Source organism: Xenopus laevis, chromosome 3S (assembly GCF_017654675.1).
Source record: "Xenopus laevis strain J_2021 chromosome 3S, Xenopus_laevis_v10.1, whole genome shotgun sequence".
NCBI lineage: Eukaryota > Metazoa > Chordata > Amphibia > Anura > Pipidae > Xenopus > Xenopus laevis.
Window position 1 is genome coordinate 124,539,856 of NC_054376.1, and position 18,349 is coordinate 124,558,204.

An 18,349-nucleotide genomic window follows, 5' to 3' on the forward strand; every position below is an offset into this window, starting at 1 on the left:
CGTAGTGGGAATTCCAGACATACACTGTCCTTATAAGTACAGGCAGATATAAGCAGATATATACATTGCTTGCCGATGGCACCGGCTGCCGGAACCTGTCAGTGACAACCAGACATAATCTCCCTGATTCATGCAGAGCAACTCTATGTGAGGCAGAGCTTACAATCTAATAAAGTTTAATTCTCTGACTTCCTTCTCAGGTTTCATATCCTGCTATCCCACCCTCTGTCCTATCCCCAACACAGTTGGCTGTATTTATTCCCCTCTCCCCTCTCCCCCCACCCCACATTCTCCTTCCCTCTCACTCAACATCTGTTTAATTTTCCCTTTCATGTTCCTTTCATTTCGTATCTGTCACATCATTTTTCCTACCCCTTTATCCCTGACACCTTCCCCTGTCTTCAGCTCTTTTTCCTTCCGTCGCTCTCTCTCTTTTATCCTCCTTTCTTTTTGCCCTCCTTACCCCTCTCCTCTCTCATTCCCCTCATACTCTCTGCAACACCATCGTTTCAACGAGAGAAAAAAAAAAATTCCAAAGTTGGAAAATCTGACACAGTCCCGATATCTCTCACAATATAAATATATATTTCATTATTTTTTTTAATACCAACATGTTGACATCACAGGGACTGCTGACTTGGGATTGGCCAAGAGCTGGACCAATCTGAGAGACAAGCTGCAGATACACATTTCCCGGAGGATGAGACATTTAAAAAGTTGCAGGAAAATCTTAAGACCATCTTGTAACGGAGCGAGGGAACGAGGCAGAGGAACCAAGTGAAAAGAACCACAAACATGTACGGTCACTTCAACAAGGGCCCGGCTTATGGACTCAGCGCTGAGGTTAAGAACAAGGTGAGGGGCACAAGAGCTGATGAAAGTAGAATTTGCTTATATTGCTACTGTTTTTAATTTGGATGGGGGGGAGACACTTTCTAAAAAAATTTATTGTTTTGTGATCCCAAAAGCTGACACTCTGTTAAGCCTCACACACAGCACCGTGGGAGCTTTAAGGAAAACAAATCTTCCTGCATACACGTATCTCTGCCTTATATTGGTTCACCAGGGAGGCTTACAATCTATCAAATGCATTTGTATTTCAGCAGCTGAACCACAGGGGCTTACTATCTAATGAAGCCTTTGATAATCACATAACTGAGACCGGCTGTTGGATTGTGATCCATTTCAGTAAAAAGGATTAACGTTCACGACATTTTGTGTTTTTCTGCCCTTTGATCCTGTGAAGATACTGGCAGGGTTTGAATAAAGTTTTGACTTTTAATAAGGAGTTACAAGCCCACTCCGCTGCGTCTTTTTTGGGACCAGTGGTGGCCTTTAAAACATATGCAATAATGCAAATCATTTGGGATCTGCTGGACCCTTTCCACTCCTGATTCATAAAATCTTTTTCCAATGACTTTCTATTTACTATTTGTAAAATTGAAGTGTAAAGTTCAGATTCAGTTTAGCCAGGCAAAAGGATTTGGCCAAATCCTGCTGAAAAAGGTCAAATCCTGGCCAAATCCCAAACCGAATCCCAAATCCTGGATTCGGTTCATCCCTGGTTTACACTGCAAACCATTCACTCTACAATATAAAATGTAATTCCTGAACCAGCAAGTGTATTTAGTTGTAATATTGGTGTGTAGGTGCATCTCAGGTCATTTTGCCTGGTCATGTGATTTCAGAAAGAGCCAGCACTTTAGGATGGAACTGCTTTCTGACAGGCTGTTGTTTCTCCTACTCAATGTAACTGAATGTGTTGCGGTGGGACCTGGATTTTACTATTGAGTGCTGTTCTTATATCTACCAGGCAGCTGTTATCTTGTGTTAGGGAGCTGCTATCTGGTTACCTTCCCATTGTTCTGTTGTTAGGCTGTTGGGAGGGGGTGATATCACTCCAACTTGCTGTACAGCAGTTTATCAGAGCACAAGTCACATGACTGGGGGCAGCTGGGAAACTGACAATATGTCTAGCCCCATGTCAGATTTCAAAATTAAATATAAAAAAAATCAGTTTGCTCTTGAAAATGGATTTGAGTGCAGAATTCTGCTGGAGCAGTACTATTAACTGATGCATTTTGAAAAAGAACATGTTTTCCCATGACAGTATCCCTTTAAGTTCCCCTTAGAGAGAAATGGCAATAATGGAGGAATGTTTGTTAATATTGAAAATGTTGCCATTGCTGTTGTCCTGAAGCTTTCTGGATATTTATATATATATGTTCAAAATAGTCAACTGCAACTAACATTCATAAGGATACAATGGCATATTCAATCTGTTATGCATGAAAAAGGTCTGCCGATCTGTAAGATCTGATGTTCTTCTGCTTAGGAAAGATGTGAGAAAGGTTTCTAATTGTTTTCCTAATCAGAAGAACATCAGAGCAGTCTCTTTCTCTCTCCTGACAACTTCCTTGACTACTTGCTGGTCAGACTGGTGGGAAACTGACCAGCAGGTGGCGCTGTTGTAACAAAATTCATTCATATTAACAGCACATGTATCCCTTAATATCTTGGAATAGAAAAAAAATAAATATTAAATGTAAATTACAAAAGTGCTTAGAATAGCACCCTCATCAATTTAACATTCACTTATTTTAAAGGTTTACTTATCTTTTAGGTGCTTTGCAGATTTTAACTTAAGGCAGAGATTTCTTTGGAGGTGAAGGCCCCATTTAATGAGCCAGCATTGATTTGGACCTCCTTAGTTTATGACAAAGAAACTGATACATGAAACCACTGTCATAAAAGTCACCTTGCTATAATTCTAGATGACCATTCAACTATATATGTCACCCTAACTATCGTGCAGGCTCCCCATTCACTCCATTAGGCCTCTCTTAGGGGGTTCAAGGTGCAGGTATGATTTTCTATTTATAGAGGTTGGATTAGTACATGTGGAGCCAGATTTGGGGGTGTAGGAAGAACCTGGAGGAAAATAATACAGTTATGGGGAGAGTATACAGACACCTTTACTGACAGTACTGCGGATCCCTGAACCACTGTGCTGCCCTAGTGATCCGTCATTCTGTATGAGATTTAGAAAGGGGGAAAAAAACTATGTGTCACAAACACGTCAGTGACATTATATATACTATCCTATATAATAATGAGGCAGCTATGGGACATGAGTCTGTCCCTCCCACTGCAGGGTGATACAGTGACACAGACAGGAGGGAACTATGGGACATGAGTCTGTCCCTCCCACTGCAGGGTGATACAGTGACACAGACAGGAGGGAACTATGGGACATGAGTCTGTCCCTCCCACTGCAGGGTGATACAGTGACACAGACAGGAGGGAACTATGGGACATGAGTCTGTCCCTCCCACTGCAGGGTGATACAGTGACACAGACAGGAGGGAACTATGGGACATGAGTCTGTCCCTCCCCTGCAGGGTGATACAGTGACACAGACAGGAGGGAACTATGGGACATGAGTCTGTCCCTCCCACTGCAGGGTGATACAGTGACACAGACAGGAGGGAACTATGGGACATGAGTCTGTCCCTCCCACTGCAGGGTGATACAGTGACACAGACAGGAGGGAACTATGGGACATGAGTCTGTCCCTCCCCACTGCAGGGTGATACAGTGACACAGACAGGAGGGAACTATGGGACATGAGTCTGTCCCTCCCACTGCAGGGTGATACAGTGACACAGACAGGAGGGAACTATGGGACATGAGTCTGTCCCTCCCACTGCAGGGTGATACAGTGACACAGACAGGAGGGAACTATGGGACATGAGTCTGTCCCTCCCACTGCAGGGTGATACAGTGACACAGACAGGAGGGAACTATGGGACATGAGTCTGTCCCTCCCACTGCAGGGTGATACAGTGACACAGACAGGAGGGAACTATGGGACATGAGTCTGTCCCTCCCACTGCAGGGTGATACAGTGACAGACAGGAGGGAACTATGGGACATTTTATGTATATATTCGATACCCACTAGAAACACATTAAAGTCAATAATAATAATACCCCAGTGCTGCTCTCATACGTCTCTGTCACACACTGTCCCTGGAATTAATTCCATTCCTTTTATCCCAGGGGCAGGTAAGAGATAAACAAGGCTAATTTAACCCTGTGAGTGCCAGACAGACTCAGTAGAGGACACAGAGCTCGCTGTCTGCTGGAGCTGAGTCCAGACCATATAAGGCTGCCTGTGCTCCTTCATGGAATGTCTCTACTATATAAGGGTATTGACGAAATCCGGTCTATACGGGGAGTAAACCCAGGTGTGAAATTGATTCCCCCTCCCTCCTCATCAATTCAGACTCTGCTGTTATATTAATTAGCAGCTGATAATTAGGAGAGATCCTGGAGCAATATATTCCTGCATGAGAGACTCTCTCGATGACTTTCCACATTTTGCTATGGAGCTATTCTTAGCATGTGATGAATAATATCTGCCTGCGCTTATCTATGGGTATATATATATATAGGAATCTGTGAGTACCATAATGGGGGCAGCGCTGAGTATATGTACTGGTGTATAGATACTCAGTCCCATTATACAGAGAGGGGAGATCATTATCAGGTATAGATACTCAGTCCCATTATACAGAGAGGGGAGATCATTATCAGGGTATAGATACTCAGTCCTATTATACAGAGAGGGGAGATCATTATCAGGTATATATACTCAGTCCCATTATACAGAGAGGGGAGATCATTATCAGGGTATAGATACTCAGTCCCATTATACAGAGAGGGGAGATCATTATCAGGGTATAGATACTCAGTCCCATTATACAGAGAGGGGAGATCATTATCAGGGTATAAATACTCAGTCCCATTATACAGAGAGGGGAGATCATTATCAGGGTATAGATACTCAGTCCCATTATACAGAGAGGGAAGATCATTATCAGGGTATAGATACTCAGTCCCATTATACAGAGAGGGGAGATCATTATCAGGTATAGATACTCAGTCCCATTATACAGAGAGGGGAGATCATTATCAGGGTATAGATACTCAGTCCCATTATACAGAGAGGGGAGATCATTATCAGGGTATAGATACTCAGTCCCATTATACAGAGAGGGGAGATCATTATCAGGGTATAGATACTCAGTACCATTATACAGAGAGGGGAGATCATTATCAGGTATAGATACTCAGTCCCATTATACAGAGAGGGGAGATCATTATCAGGTATAGATACTCAGTCCCATTATACAGAGAGGGGGAGATCATTATCAGGGTATAGATACTCAGTCCCATTATACAGAGAGGGGAGATCATTATCAGGGTATAGATACTCAGTCCCATTATACAGAGAGGGGAGATCATTATCAGGGTATAGATACTCAGTCCCATTATACAGAGAGGGGAGATCATTATCAGGGTATAGATACTCAGTCCCATTATACAGAGAGGGGAGATCATTATCAGGGTATAAATACTCAGTCCCATTATACAGAGCAGGGAGATTATTATCAGGGAATAGATACTCAGAGAGCAGGGAAGAATATTCCAGTTCGTATATATATTCAGTGTGTGCAGAAAGCTTATTAATGTTAATACTGAGAGACTGAGTTTAGCAATAAAGACTAATGAGCTTGTTAGGGAAGTTTACATTGTGGGTATAATTACAAAGTGTGTGGGAAGCTCAGTAAATTGGCACAGGCCCCTGTATCCTCTCTGGGCTCTTCTGCCTAGTTTGGTAAATTCCTCGTCCAAGCACAAATGACAATATTTAGGTTGGCAGAAGAGGAGAGCCGGCCAGGGGGAGGGTGGGGAGACTGTGTGAGTGCAACTGCACCTCTATCCTTTCTTCTCCATTGCCCACTTAAAGCCCCCACTTCACTGCAATATGCACATTGAGGACTGCGCCCTGCGCCCTTTACATATTTCATTTGCTCACTGGTGAGGGTTAGAATTGCAGCTCATACCTTATATCTCCTGGGCCCTGGGTTCAATTCCAGCCAGGACATTATCTCTGTGTGTTTTGTCTGGACTCGGGTTTCTTTCCACACTACAAGGGCTCTTACTGACGAGTGGTTGAAGCTGCGTCCCCTGCGTTCCGTTTTTCTGCGTTCAGCCGCAGGGGAGCGCAGGAATAGAAGCATTAAGTTCTTTTCAATGGGGCTGTACTCACACAGGCGTGTTTAGGCGCCGAACGCAGGTTGAGACGCAACATGCTGCATTTTTCCTGCATTCTTCGCCTACAAGTGCCTGTGTGAGTACAGCCCCATTGAAAAGAACTTAATGCTTCTATTCCTGCGCTCCCCTGCGGCTGAACGCAGAAAAACGGAACGCAGGGGACGCAGCTTTAACCACTCGTCAGTAAGCGCCCTTAATGTAGAGGTTTATCGAGTACAGATGAAATCAACCTTAGCCTATACATGAATGTAAACAGAACCTTCAATTGTAAGCTCCACTGGGGCAGGGACTGATGTATAATCTATGTGCTGTGATATATATATATATATATATATATATATATATATATATATATATATATATATATATATATATATATATATATATATATATATAGTGAATAAAGTACCCCCTCTTGTAAAATATAAGGATATTATAAGTCACCGGCCGAAGGCCGAGTGTTTTTATACAGGTCATGGAACTCCGAGGTAACTTCTAATATCCTCATATTTTACAACTGGGGGTACTTTATTTATTATAATACACAAATTTTAGTGAGTCATGTGACAGAAATGACATCACTACTCACCGTTTATAACTGATGACATCAGAACTCACCGTTTATAAGGATATAATTTACAGGATATTCATGGCTTTTGTGTATTATACTGTATATAATACACAAAAGCCATGAATATCTTGTAAATTATATCCTTATAAATGGTGAGTTCTGATGTCATTAGTTATAAACGGTAAGCAGGGGTAATCCTGGCCCCTCCGCTGCCTGAAGCAGCTTGTTCTTGCTACCGCCCCGCACTCCCCTTTTTGCACCGGTGGGGGGGGGGGTCCGTGAGGGCCAGGACGCTAGCGCAATTATGCGCTAGAAGAGCTGAATTTCCTGTTTGAAAACCAGAAATTCGGCTCTTAAAGTACCAGGAGCGGCATTTTTGGCGCCCTTGGTACCTAAAGGGGCGATGCCGTCTGAGGCGAGATTCTCGACTCGCCTCATTGGCGGAGCACCCCTGACAGTAAGTAGTGATGTCATTTCTCACATGACTCACTGAATCTTGTGTATTATAATAAATAAAGTACCCCTATTGCAAAATATGAGGATATGAGGATATTCCATGACCTTCGGCCTCGTGTTTTTATATGGTCATGAAACCCCTCGGTAATATCCTTATAATTTATAAGAGGGGGTACTTTATTCACTATATAAAGTATAACTAGACAAATCATAAATTAACAGTAAATTCTAAATGCTGATTGGCTGCACCTGTTATTAAATTTAATATTCTATTTTTGGTCAATACCTGGTACTATGCAAGCAGTTTACTATCTGGTATGAAGGCTAATTGGATAACCAGAGGAGGAGGAGGGGCACAGAGACTGTAATAGACTTCATTCCTACAGGTTCTAATGCAATCAGCATGGACCTCCAGGACCAGTGGTGGTCTGATGTGTGGTCCTAGTGGCCTGGCATTCAGTAAATGTTGGCACAGAAAGAAGCAATTTAATACATAGCTGTGTGCTTGATTCGTGCTAGAATTTTCTGCCAGGAATTTACCCCAAGGGCAGAAAGCTTCCCATCTACCTTAGCGAATACCACCAACACATTCCCTTCTGTACCCCCACCTCCCCTGATTGCTTAGCCCCGTGCAAGATAATTAGCTGTATGTAGGGTGTGTTCTAAGTTTCAGGACTAGAAACTAATATGAACCAATCAAAACTTCTATCCTTCCTACCTACCTATTATATCTATCATAGTTACCCAGAAATACTTGATGCCTGGCAAATTGAACCAAGGCTCTTGAGTTCAGCATAGAGTTGCCACCTCTTCCCATCCCCCTTTCCGAATGGGGGGACGGGATCTGATGTCACAGGGGGGGGGGTATTGATGTCCATGGCCAGGTGATGATGTTGCAGGGGAGGGGTGATGATGTGGCGATTGTCAATTGGTTGATCGATGCAGTGTCGGACTGGCCCACCGGGATAGCAGGAAAACTCCTGTGCGCCCAGGTGTCAGTGGGCCCTCCTGCTTCTAAACATTTCAAATCAAACACTTTTCCCATTTCAGTTGGTTTCAGATAGATCACCACAAATAAAGACTTTTGCCAAATACTTTCTATTTTGTGACCGTTTTTTTCTGATATGTAAAGTGTAAAGTTTAATTGTTCACCTTCTAAAGCAGATCTGGGAGGGGGGGGGGGTTGCCGACTCTTTAGGACAGAGACACATGTGGAGATTCGGGGAGATTAGTCACCCGGCGACAAATTGACTCTTCTTCGGGCGACAAATCTCCCCGAACTGCCTTCCCACCGGCTAGAATCTAAATCGATGGCGGTAATTGTATCAACTAAATGTCGCAACTAAATGTATCAACTAAATGCAGCAAATTGTAACAGTTCAGAATCTGCACCTGAACTACTGAGCTGCCAGACAGACACCAGAGACACCAACATTCAACTTTAAAATTAAATTTTAGGAAAACGGTAAAAAAATACAAGATGGAAAGCAATTGAAAAAAAGTCTTTGTTTATGGTGAACAATCTGAAAACAACTGAACAGAAAAAGTGCTTGGAAGGGGAACAACCCCTTTAATGCAGAAGAGCAACATTCCCGGGATTTGCTGAATTAGTCTCACACAGCTTTATTATGCTCAAAGTTTTGGACTCCCAGAGGGACCTTCGTCAGGAGTCAATCAGTCATATCCCATCTATGTATCTATCCTGCTACATTTTCAGCTGATGGCTGGAAAGAGGCAGAATAGAAACACAATGAAAATTGGTTAACTTCCCCTTAAAGGCTCTCTTGTAGAGAGTAGAGAATGGCAACCACGTGTCAGTCGTGTCACTTAATATGGGCATAGTCATCTCTTTTGGAGTAGAGATTGGCAACAATGTATCAGTCTTGTCGCTTGGGGGTAGAGATAGGCAACCACGTGTCAGTCTTTTTGTCTAGGATAAAGCCCACAATTTAAGGGCCTTGCTGCCTAGTGTAGAAATAGGCCACTAGCCATAAACCAGCTTGTTTGGTGACCTTTGCAAAAATTTGCCACCCAATGCAAACTGGGCTGATCATACATGGCCTATGGAGTATGGTGAGTTTTAGTCTTGTTGCCTAGGCTACAGATAAGCAAATGTGCTGGCATTTTTACCTAGGGTAGAGTTAGTTAACCTTGTGGTAGGTGCCACTACTTGGTCTTTTTATTAGTGCTCATCCCCACAAAGGATTTAGAGGAGATACCTCATAAGCAATCATGCCCATACTGATGAAATATACTCTAAGTTTCTTATTGCTCTACAAACGGGATGCTCTAGCGCTCCCCTAGTCAGGAAAGTCAAGTGCTTTATAGAGCTTGTCAACCAGTAAGCTGGAAATGACTGTGACCAACTAGAGGACACAGGGAGCAGGCACCAGAGAACAACTTACATTTTTATGGGAAAACTGTACAAAGATTAGGGAAATTTATTAATTTACTAATGTTCTGAACTTCAAGTATTATAAATTCCATTCTTTATAGTTGTGATATGTGACTAATGGAAACGGTTTAAGACACACACCATGGAGTAAAGATGTTCTGATAATATGGCAATGGAAATATGTAGCCAATACAATGTCCAGTAAGTCCCTCACATTTCTTAGGACGATATTTGAAATAATGGTGAGCTGGAGTATCAGGCTCCAACCAGAACCAGCGATAGATAACAGTAAGACATGAGGCAAATTGTCTTTGAACAGCCTTGTTGCCAGAATGCTGCCCCACAACTGCCATATAGACACTGATGGTCGTGTTTCCTCTGATTTCAGTTGGCTCAGAAGTACGATCCTCAGAAGGAGGCGGAGCTGAGACAATGGATAGAGAGCCTGACAGGAAGAACCATTGGGAACAACTTCATGGATTCTCTAAAAGATGGAATCATCCTCTGCGAGTAAGTGTGGAAAGATCGCTTTACCAGGGGGGCTTTCCAACAGCAATTCTTGGCTTAATTCCCATGACAGCTGGTAGTAAAATCAGGCAGTTTGGTGGGTGGGACAGAGCAGAGAGGGGCAATGATCCGATGACATGGAGGGCCCATGCTTAGTGGCAGACAAATTTCGGAGTTATTTGAATTTTTTTTAAGTCAAATTCGATTTACTCACAAATCAAATGGGAGGTTATTTATGAAAAAACCTGGAATGTCTACTATTCCATCAAATACAATTCAAATTGAATTGAGTTTTCCTTCGAAAATAAACCTTGATCTTCAGGAAGACGATTAACATATTCAAATGGCTATATTCAAATCGGCAGGTTTTAGGTGGCAAATATTCCAATAAGAACTGTTTCCAGGGCCGAGGTGTCATAAATCTCACATTCTAATTTACATTCGAGTTGGTGCTTTTAAATTCAAATATGTAAGTTTTAAATGTTGAATTTGAATTTACAATTTAAACCTGAATAAATCTGCCCCTTAATGTAGTTCAAATATAGTCAAATCAATGGGAGATTTTTGGTCAAAAAGAACAACACCGGCACAAGAGGCTTGTATCTGCAGGGCAAGCCCTTGCAAAAGATTTTTACTGCGGTGGTGCAACGTTTCGGGGCTCCGCCCCTTTGTCAAGGCGGAGCCCCGAAACGTTGCACCACCGCAGTAAAAATCTTTTGCAAGGGCTTGCCCTGCAGATACAAGCCTCGTGTGCCGGTGTTGTTCTTTTTGTCCTAGTTACCGGAAGGTTACCGTGCCCTCCATTCATCGAGCACCGAGCCAATTTGTCTACTTTACTAAGGGTGTGCGAGGGTCGATCTTTATTTGAAGATTTTTGGTCAACACACAACAGGAATTTCCTCCCTTGCTTGACTGGTCTTTGAATAACCCAACACCAAATATTAGACGAGAAGGGTATTTGTTTTGGCTGCTGATTCTCACTATGAAGAGAAACTATGTCTGTCCATGTATGGGCACAGTAAGAGATGAAAGGGTGGATTTCCAACCAACTACTGAGGCTGATTAACTTGTGCCAAAACTAGATGAAATGTTTCTTTATGTGAGGACATGAGAAGGCCTTATTTCAACACGTATAAGGTAGAAGTCATTGGGATCCACTGCAAAAAGTAGGGAGTGACTGTTCCTAAACATAGCTTTGTGTCTTTGGCAAGAGGTAGAGCTCTGACTTTCATGCACCCTCCCTTGTCATTATTCATAATGCACATTACTGGTCTCTCTTTTCTTATCTCCCTTATTCTTTCTCCTAAATCGGCTAAGCCAGGAGGAACACTGACATTCCAAAGGTTGGCCATGGACTTTGTGCTTTAAGCTAGATGAATATGGATGTAAAAGCTCAGCAGAACATTGGTCAATTTGGTTACACACTCCAGCCATTAAGGCAAAAACACACCGTGGTCTGATCATTTGGATCTAACTAAAGGTGGCCATACACGGGCCGATAAAAGCTGCCGACAGACCGTGTCGGCAGCTTATTGGCCCGTGTATGGGGCCCCCCGACGGGCTTCACCGATCGAGATCTGGCCGAAAGTCGGCCAGATCTCGATCGGATGGGACAAAAAATCCCGTCGGATCGCGGCCGCATCTGTTCATTGATGCGGTCCTGCGATCCGACCGCCCGTTAGGCATCGTTAGGATCCGATCGTTGGGCCCTAGGGCCCACGATCGGATCAGCCCGATATTGCCCACCTCAAGGTGGGCATATCGGAGGGAGATCCGCTCATTTGGCGACATCGCCAAACGAGCGGATCTCTCCATGTATGGCCACCTTAAAGCTGGCCATAGACGTGCAGATTTTACCCTTGTATCCAATCAGACGTCCCAATATTCCGACCTGCCACTATACATTCAGATTAAAAAGTAGTAAAAGAACAAAACCGGCGATGTTCTGCCCATGACAGTAATCGTATGAAAGTTATGTCCGACAAATTCTAGTGACAGTCACCCAATGATATCGTTAGGCAATACATTCAGAGAAATTATCATTAGCCGACAGAAATCTTCTAACCTGTCCCATTGACTAAAAGACCAATCGCCATGGTATGGGACTCTCCACACGGTCCGAAAATAGTATGAAACTTTGATTCGTAGGACTAGACCTTTGCGTTTATGGCCAGCTTGAAGGAGAACTATCACGAAAATTAAAATTTTATATAAGCTTCTGCATACTGAAATAAGAAACTTTGTAAATCAATCAATTAAATATTCTGCATTGTTTCTGAAATAATCAAGTTTATCTTCACTATTCCTCTCTCAGCATCTGATTCTCTTCATTCTGTCTTCATCGAGGAGTTGGGTGCCAGACATTGATTGACAGTTATATCTAATATATCTTATAGGGGGATTCCTTTCCTAGCAGATGTATTAGAGCTCACTCAAATGACTGATTCCAGTAGAAACAAAATAACTGCCTTTTGCACAAATTCTGCATGTAGAGAGACATGATGTCTGTTGACATCTGTCTGTTATCTATAAGATATATTGGATGTAACTGTCAATGAATATCTGACACCCAACTCCTGCATGAAGACAGAATGAAGAGAAACAGATGCTGAGAGAGGAATAGTGAAGATGAACTTGATTATTTCAGAAACAGTACCAAATTTTTAATTGATTGTATTTAGAAAGTTTATTTTTTCAGTATGATAACGCTTCTATTTTTATAGTTCTCCTTTAAGATACCAGGTATCTTCTCCATTGCACTTGCAACATATAGGGGCAGATTTATCAAGGGTCGAATTTTGAAGTGCTAAAACTTAGAAATTCAGCCATCGAATTGAAAAATTCGATAGTCTAAGTTTTTTTTCAGTTTAAATTTAGCTGTTTTCGATCGAATTAAAATCATTCGATTGAATTAATCGATTGATTGAATGATTTTCAAAAAAAAAAACTGACTTTTGACTAAAACCGTAGCCAAATATTGGCTATTGGTAGGAGGTCCCCATAAGCTAACATAGCAATTCGGCAGGTTTAAGGTGGCTAAGTGTCGAATTCAACGTTTTTTAAAGAGACAGTACTTCGATTTTTGAATGGCTGAATATTCAAAGTATTTTCAATTTGAATCGAAGTCGAATTTGGCCTATTCGATGGTCGAAGTACCCAAAAATTACTTCAAAATTCAAAGTTTTTAAATTCGAAAATTTACTTCGACCCTTAGTAAATGTGCCCCATACAGTAGGTAATATAGGGTGCCAGTAACAGAAGACGGTCAGAGGCTTCTGGGAGTTGAAGTCAGATATGTAATTCTGGGGGGATGCAGTTGATATATTGTAATATAGCCTTCTATTCTTCATTTCAATAGGCTGATCAACAAACTCCAGCCGGGCACTGTACGGAAGATCAACGAAGCGACACAGAACTGGCACAAGGTGACCATCATGAGCTTCTTCTCATGGGACTGAGCAGCTTCAGGAAAATCCTTTGACGTAATTATTAATAACCATATCTCTATATTCTTCCAGCTGGAAAACATAGGAAATTTTACTAAAGGCATCACACACTACGGGGTGAGACCCCATGATATATTTGAGGCAAACGATCTCTTTGAGAACACTAACCTAACTCAAGTTCAATGTACTCTGCTGGCCCTAGCTAATGTGGTAAGTATGCAGGGAAACATTATATTATAATTTTATTTTACATATTCACAGAAACCAACTTTCAATTCCTGTGTTTGGTTCAGGCCAAGACAAAAGGTGCCAGAGTGGATATCGGAGTAAAATATGCTGATCGTCAGGAAAGGAGATTTGACGCTGATAAACTTAAGGAGGGAAGGAATATTATTGGTCTCCAGGTAAGTGGGCAAAACCACTAAATTTAACATAACTAGTTGTCAGTTTACATAAAAGTGACAATGCACTGAAAATTTTTCCGCTCTTCTTTGGCAGATGGGAACAAACAAATTTGCCAGCCAGAAAGGGATGACGTCTTATGGTACTCGTAGGCACCTCTATGACCCCAAACTGGCTAATGAACAACCAATGGATCAGGCAACAATCAGCCTGCAAATGGGCACCAATAAAGGAGCTTCCCAGGTGAGTGGATTGGATATAGGATAAGGGATTGTATTGGTTGCCAGTAAATTACTGACATCTAGAGACAGGTCTGGCAGTTTTATCCTAGGCAACCCGGTTGGCCATCCCCCACCCCACGGGGGAGAGAGGAGACTGAGGGTAATGAGAGAGAGGAGATTGACAGCAACAGAGAGGAGGGAGAGGACAGCAATGGAGAGGAGGGAGAGCAACGGAGGAATGAGTAACTGAGAGGAGGGAGAGCCATGGGGGAAGGGAGGAATGAGTAACGGGACAAAGGGGAGAGCGACGGAGGGGAGGGTAACAGGAGGGAGGGGAGAACGACAGAGGGGTGGGTGACAGAGGGAAGGAAGGGGAGTAACACGGACGGGTAGGCAGAAGACAATTTTAGAGGTAGCTGACCAGCAACCCCCCTAATCATTGTGCCCTAGGCAGCTGCCTCTTCCGCCTACGCCTAGTCCACAGGGACTGTTTATTGAAGAATATTCTTTGTTAGCCCACGATGCTGTTTTTATTCACCGTCATCTTCAGATCACTGAGACGCTCTAATAAAGAATGAGCTGGAGCGCAGCAGTGAAAGGGAAGAGATCATTGATTTGAGCTGATATGGAGTAGTACAAGAATTAACATCCTTGGGAAACAATGAATATTGAGGTTGTTAGGTGACCAGGAGATTGTAGAACCAGAGAGCAAAGTCAGAAGCAATTAGAAGAAGTTTGTTACTGGCTGATTACAACTAATGAGCACAAAGATAGGTGAGCTGGAAAGGAGCAAAGTCTTATAGGCCCACAGGCCATTATAAAGCCGTGCATGGAAAGGACATAGCAGCCCCTTCAGCTGGCATTCTGTAAAGGAATACTTAAGTATAAAAATAAAAACTGGGTAAATAAATAGGCTGTGCAAAATAAAAAATGTTTCTAATGTAGTTAGTCAAAAATGTAATGTATAAAGTAGGGTTGCTTCCTGCCCGATTTTCCAAATAAGGAAAACAAGGCAGGATTCCCTTGATTGACATGGCAATCGGCCAATCGCTGACCACTGCATCATAGCTCCGCCCCCTGATGTCACAATCACGTCACCATCTACGTCACGACCCCGTCAATTGACTACATGGTCCCGTCCCCCCGCCTGGTCTCCGTGTGGGAAGGTGGCAACCCTAGTATAAAGACTGGAGTGACTGGATGTGTAACATAATAGCCAGAACACTACTTCCTGATTTTCAGCTCTCTAACTCTGAGTTAGTCAGCGACTTTAAGGGGGCCCACATGGGACATAACTGTTCAGTGAGTTTGCAATTGATCCTCAGCATTCAGCTCAGATTCAAAAGCAACAGATATGTCCCATGTGCCCCTCCCTCAAGTCACTGATTGGTTACTGCCTGGTAACCAATAAGTGAAAACCAAGAGAGCTGAAAAGCAGGAAGTAGTGTTCTGGCTATTATGTTACACATCCAGTCACTCCAGCCTTTATACATTACCTTTTTGCCTAACTAACTATATTAGATACATTTTTTTATTTTGCACAGCCTATTTACCCAGTTTTTTATTTTACACTGAACAATTCCTTTAAAACAACACCCACAGACGGCTGCCCAGCTCAGGTTTGGTACCTCTCAGCTATAAATCATGAAATTCCACTGAGAAGGAGGTTCCAGAGAAGAGGAGAGCCAGTGGGCCATTAGAATTTGCACTTGCCCTTTGTCCCCCTTCCATAATTACCCAGTAGCTAAGGCTTAAAAAACAGATGCACATGAAGCTAAAAATTTTGCTCCAATACAGGAGCCCCTGTCTAACCTTATATTAAAGCTCAATGGGTACCCATTTCTATTGGCACATACAGAAGCAGTTTTCCTCTGACTGTCCTCTCTCCTCTCCCTTTAGGCTGGCATGACAGCGCCAGGTACCAAACGCCAGATCTTTGACCAAAAACTTGGCATGGAACATTGCGATACTCACAACATCTCCTTGCAAATGGGATCAAACAAGGGGGCTTCTCAGCAAGGCATGACTGTGTATGGATTGCCCCGGCAAGTTTATGATTCCAAGTACTGCAATACGCCCGATTTCCTAATGGGAGAAGATGAAGATGGGCAATATAATAACAGCCACCAGAATTACAACTCTGAGTAACCCTCCAGCCTCTGTGTAACCCTGCCCACACCCCTTCTATGCCAGTGTGTTTGCTACTGTGGCAAAAAAAAACAAAAAAAACAGGGCCATGCTACCCATCTGCCAACTTGTACTAACTGCCAACTGCTAGTCAGCATATGCCCACTACAGACAGGCACTGATACTGCCCATTGTGTGCCAGCTTAGCTTGACAGAGAATGGGCAATATTAAAGGATAAGCAAACCTTAACAATAAATGAATGTAAAATTGATGAGGGGGCTATTCTAAGCACTTCTGTAATTTACATTCATTATTTATTTTATTTCCAAGATATTAAGGGATACATGTACTGTTAATATGAATGAATTTTGTTACAACAGCGCCACCTGCTGGTCAGTTTCCCACCAGTCTGACCAGCAAGTAGTCAAGGAAGTTGTCAGGAGAAAGAAAGAGGCTGCTCTGATGTTCTTCTGCTTAGGAAATAATTAGAAACCTTTCTCGCATCTTTCCTAAGCAGAAGAACATCAGAGCAGCCTCTTTCTTTCTCCTGACAACTTCCTTGACTACTTGCTCGTCAGACTGGTGGGAAACTGACCAGCAGGTGGCGCTGTTGTAACAAAATTCATTCATATTTACAGTACATGTATCCCTTAATATATCTTAGAATAAAAAGAAAATAAATAATGAATGTAAATGACAAAAGTGCTTAGAATATCCCCTTTAAATTTTACATTCACTTATTTTAAAGGTTTACTAATCCTTTCAATGTGTGCCAGGGTTAGCTCTCCCCTGTAGCAAAGATAAGTGCTATTTTTCCGACATACCTGTTGTGTGTCAGCATACCTGCTGGTGTCCATGTCGTCTACTCCAATAGAAGGGGTATTTGTGCCCAATCTATGCCTGCTTTGGCAGTACATTTGAATTCTTTCCTTCCTCCATTATTCTTGACACTGCTTTCTGGAGACTGATTGGGCTCATAGGCTAAATCACAGTTTAAAGGGGAAGCATACAAACATTTCAGAGTGGGAATAGACCTGCTATAAGTAAAGCAGTAGCCCAAGTATTAATAAAGTTAAAAAGACTTTATTAGGACATACATAAGCCTAACACATTTCATGCCTGAATGGGCACTGGCTGTTGGTCTCTCTTTTGTACAATCCTTTTATAGGGGTGTCAACCAATAAAATTGACATAAATTACATCACACAGAGCCTTATCCAATCAATGATAAGCTCATCACAGAGTCATAGACCAATAGAAATATACAGTCATATGAAAAAGTTTGGGAACCCCTCTTAATTCTTTGAAGTTTTGTTTATCATTGGCTGAGCTTTCAAAGCAGCAACTTCCTTTTAATATACAACATGCCTTATGGAAACAGTAGTATTTCAGCAGTGAAAAAGTTTATTGGATTAACAAAAAATATGCATCATAACAAAATTAGACAGGTGCATAAATGTGGGCACCCAACAGAGATATTACATCAATACTTAGTTACAAATGTAACAGCCTCTAGATGCCTCCTATAGCCTTTGATGAGTGTCTGGATTCTGGATGTGGCTATTTTTGACCATTGGTCCATACAAAATCTCTCCAGTTCAGTTAAATTTGATGGCTGCTGAGCATGGACAGTCTGCTTCAAATCATCCCATAGATTTTCCATGATATACAAGTCGGGGGACTCCAGAATATTGTACTTGTCCCTCTGTATAAATGTCTTTGTAGATTTCCAAGTGAGTTTAGGGTCATTGTCTTGTTGGAATATCCAACTCCTGCAGCGGAACTTCAACTTTGTGACTGATGCTTGAACATTATTCCATGATGGAACCTCCACCAAATGTGACAGTAGGTAGCAGGTGTTTTCTTGGAATGCAGTGTTCTTCTTCCGCCATGCAAAGCGCTTTTTGTTATGACCAAATAACTACATTTTTGTCTCATCAGTCCAAACAACTTTGTTCCCAAATGACTGTGTCTTGTCTAAATGAGCTTTTCCATACAACAAGCGACTCTGTTTGTGGCGTAAGTGCAGAAAGGGCTTCTTTCTCATCACTCTGCCATACAGATGTTCTTTGTGCAAATTGTGCTGAATTGTAGAACGATG

At 42.3% G+C, this 18,349-nt stretch overlaps 1 protein-coding gene across 1 annotated transcript; it reads left to right on the forward strand.

The window, feature by feature from the left end:
- The first annotated feature begins 782 nt into the window (after window positions 1-782).
- On the forward strand, window positions 783-16,340 carry cnn1.S (calponin S homeolog). Its single transcript, NM_001089856.1, has 7 exons — window positions 783-855; window positions 9,933-10,054; window positions 13,410-13,476; window positions 13,570-13,707; window positions 13,791-13,901; window positions 13,996-14,142; window positions 16,020-16,340. Exons 1-7 carry the CDS (start codon window positions 796-798, stop codon window positions 16,266-16,268), a joined length of 894 nt encoding a protein of 297 aa, NP_001083325.1. The 5' UTR covers window positions 783-795; the 3' UTR covers window positions 16,269-16,340.
- The last annotated feature ends 2,009 nt before the right edge of the window (window positions 16,341-18,349 follow it).

Excerpts from the sequence above, each read along its gene's own strand:
- cnn1.S (NM_001089856.1), top strand. The coding sequence starts at position 796 with ATGTACGGTCACTTCAACAAGGGCCCGGCTTATGGACTCAGCGCTGAG. Across the intron at positions 13,477-13,569 it reads CGACACAGAACTGGCACAAG|CTGGAAAACATAGGAAATTT; the intron begins GTGACCATCATG and ends ATATTCTTCCAG. Across the intron at positions 14,143-16,019 it reads CCAATAAAGGAGCTTCCCAG|GCTGGCATGACAGCGCCAGG; the intron begins GTGAGTGGATTG and ends CTCTCCCTTTAG.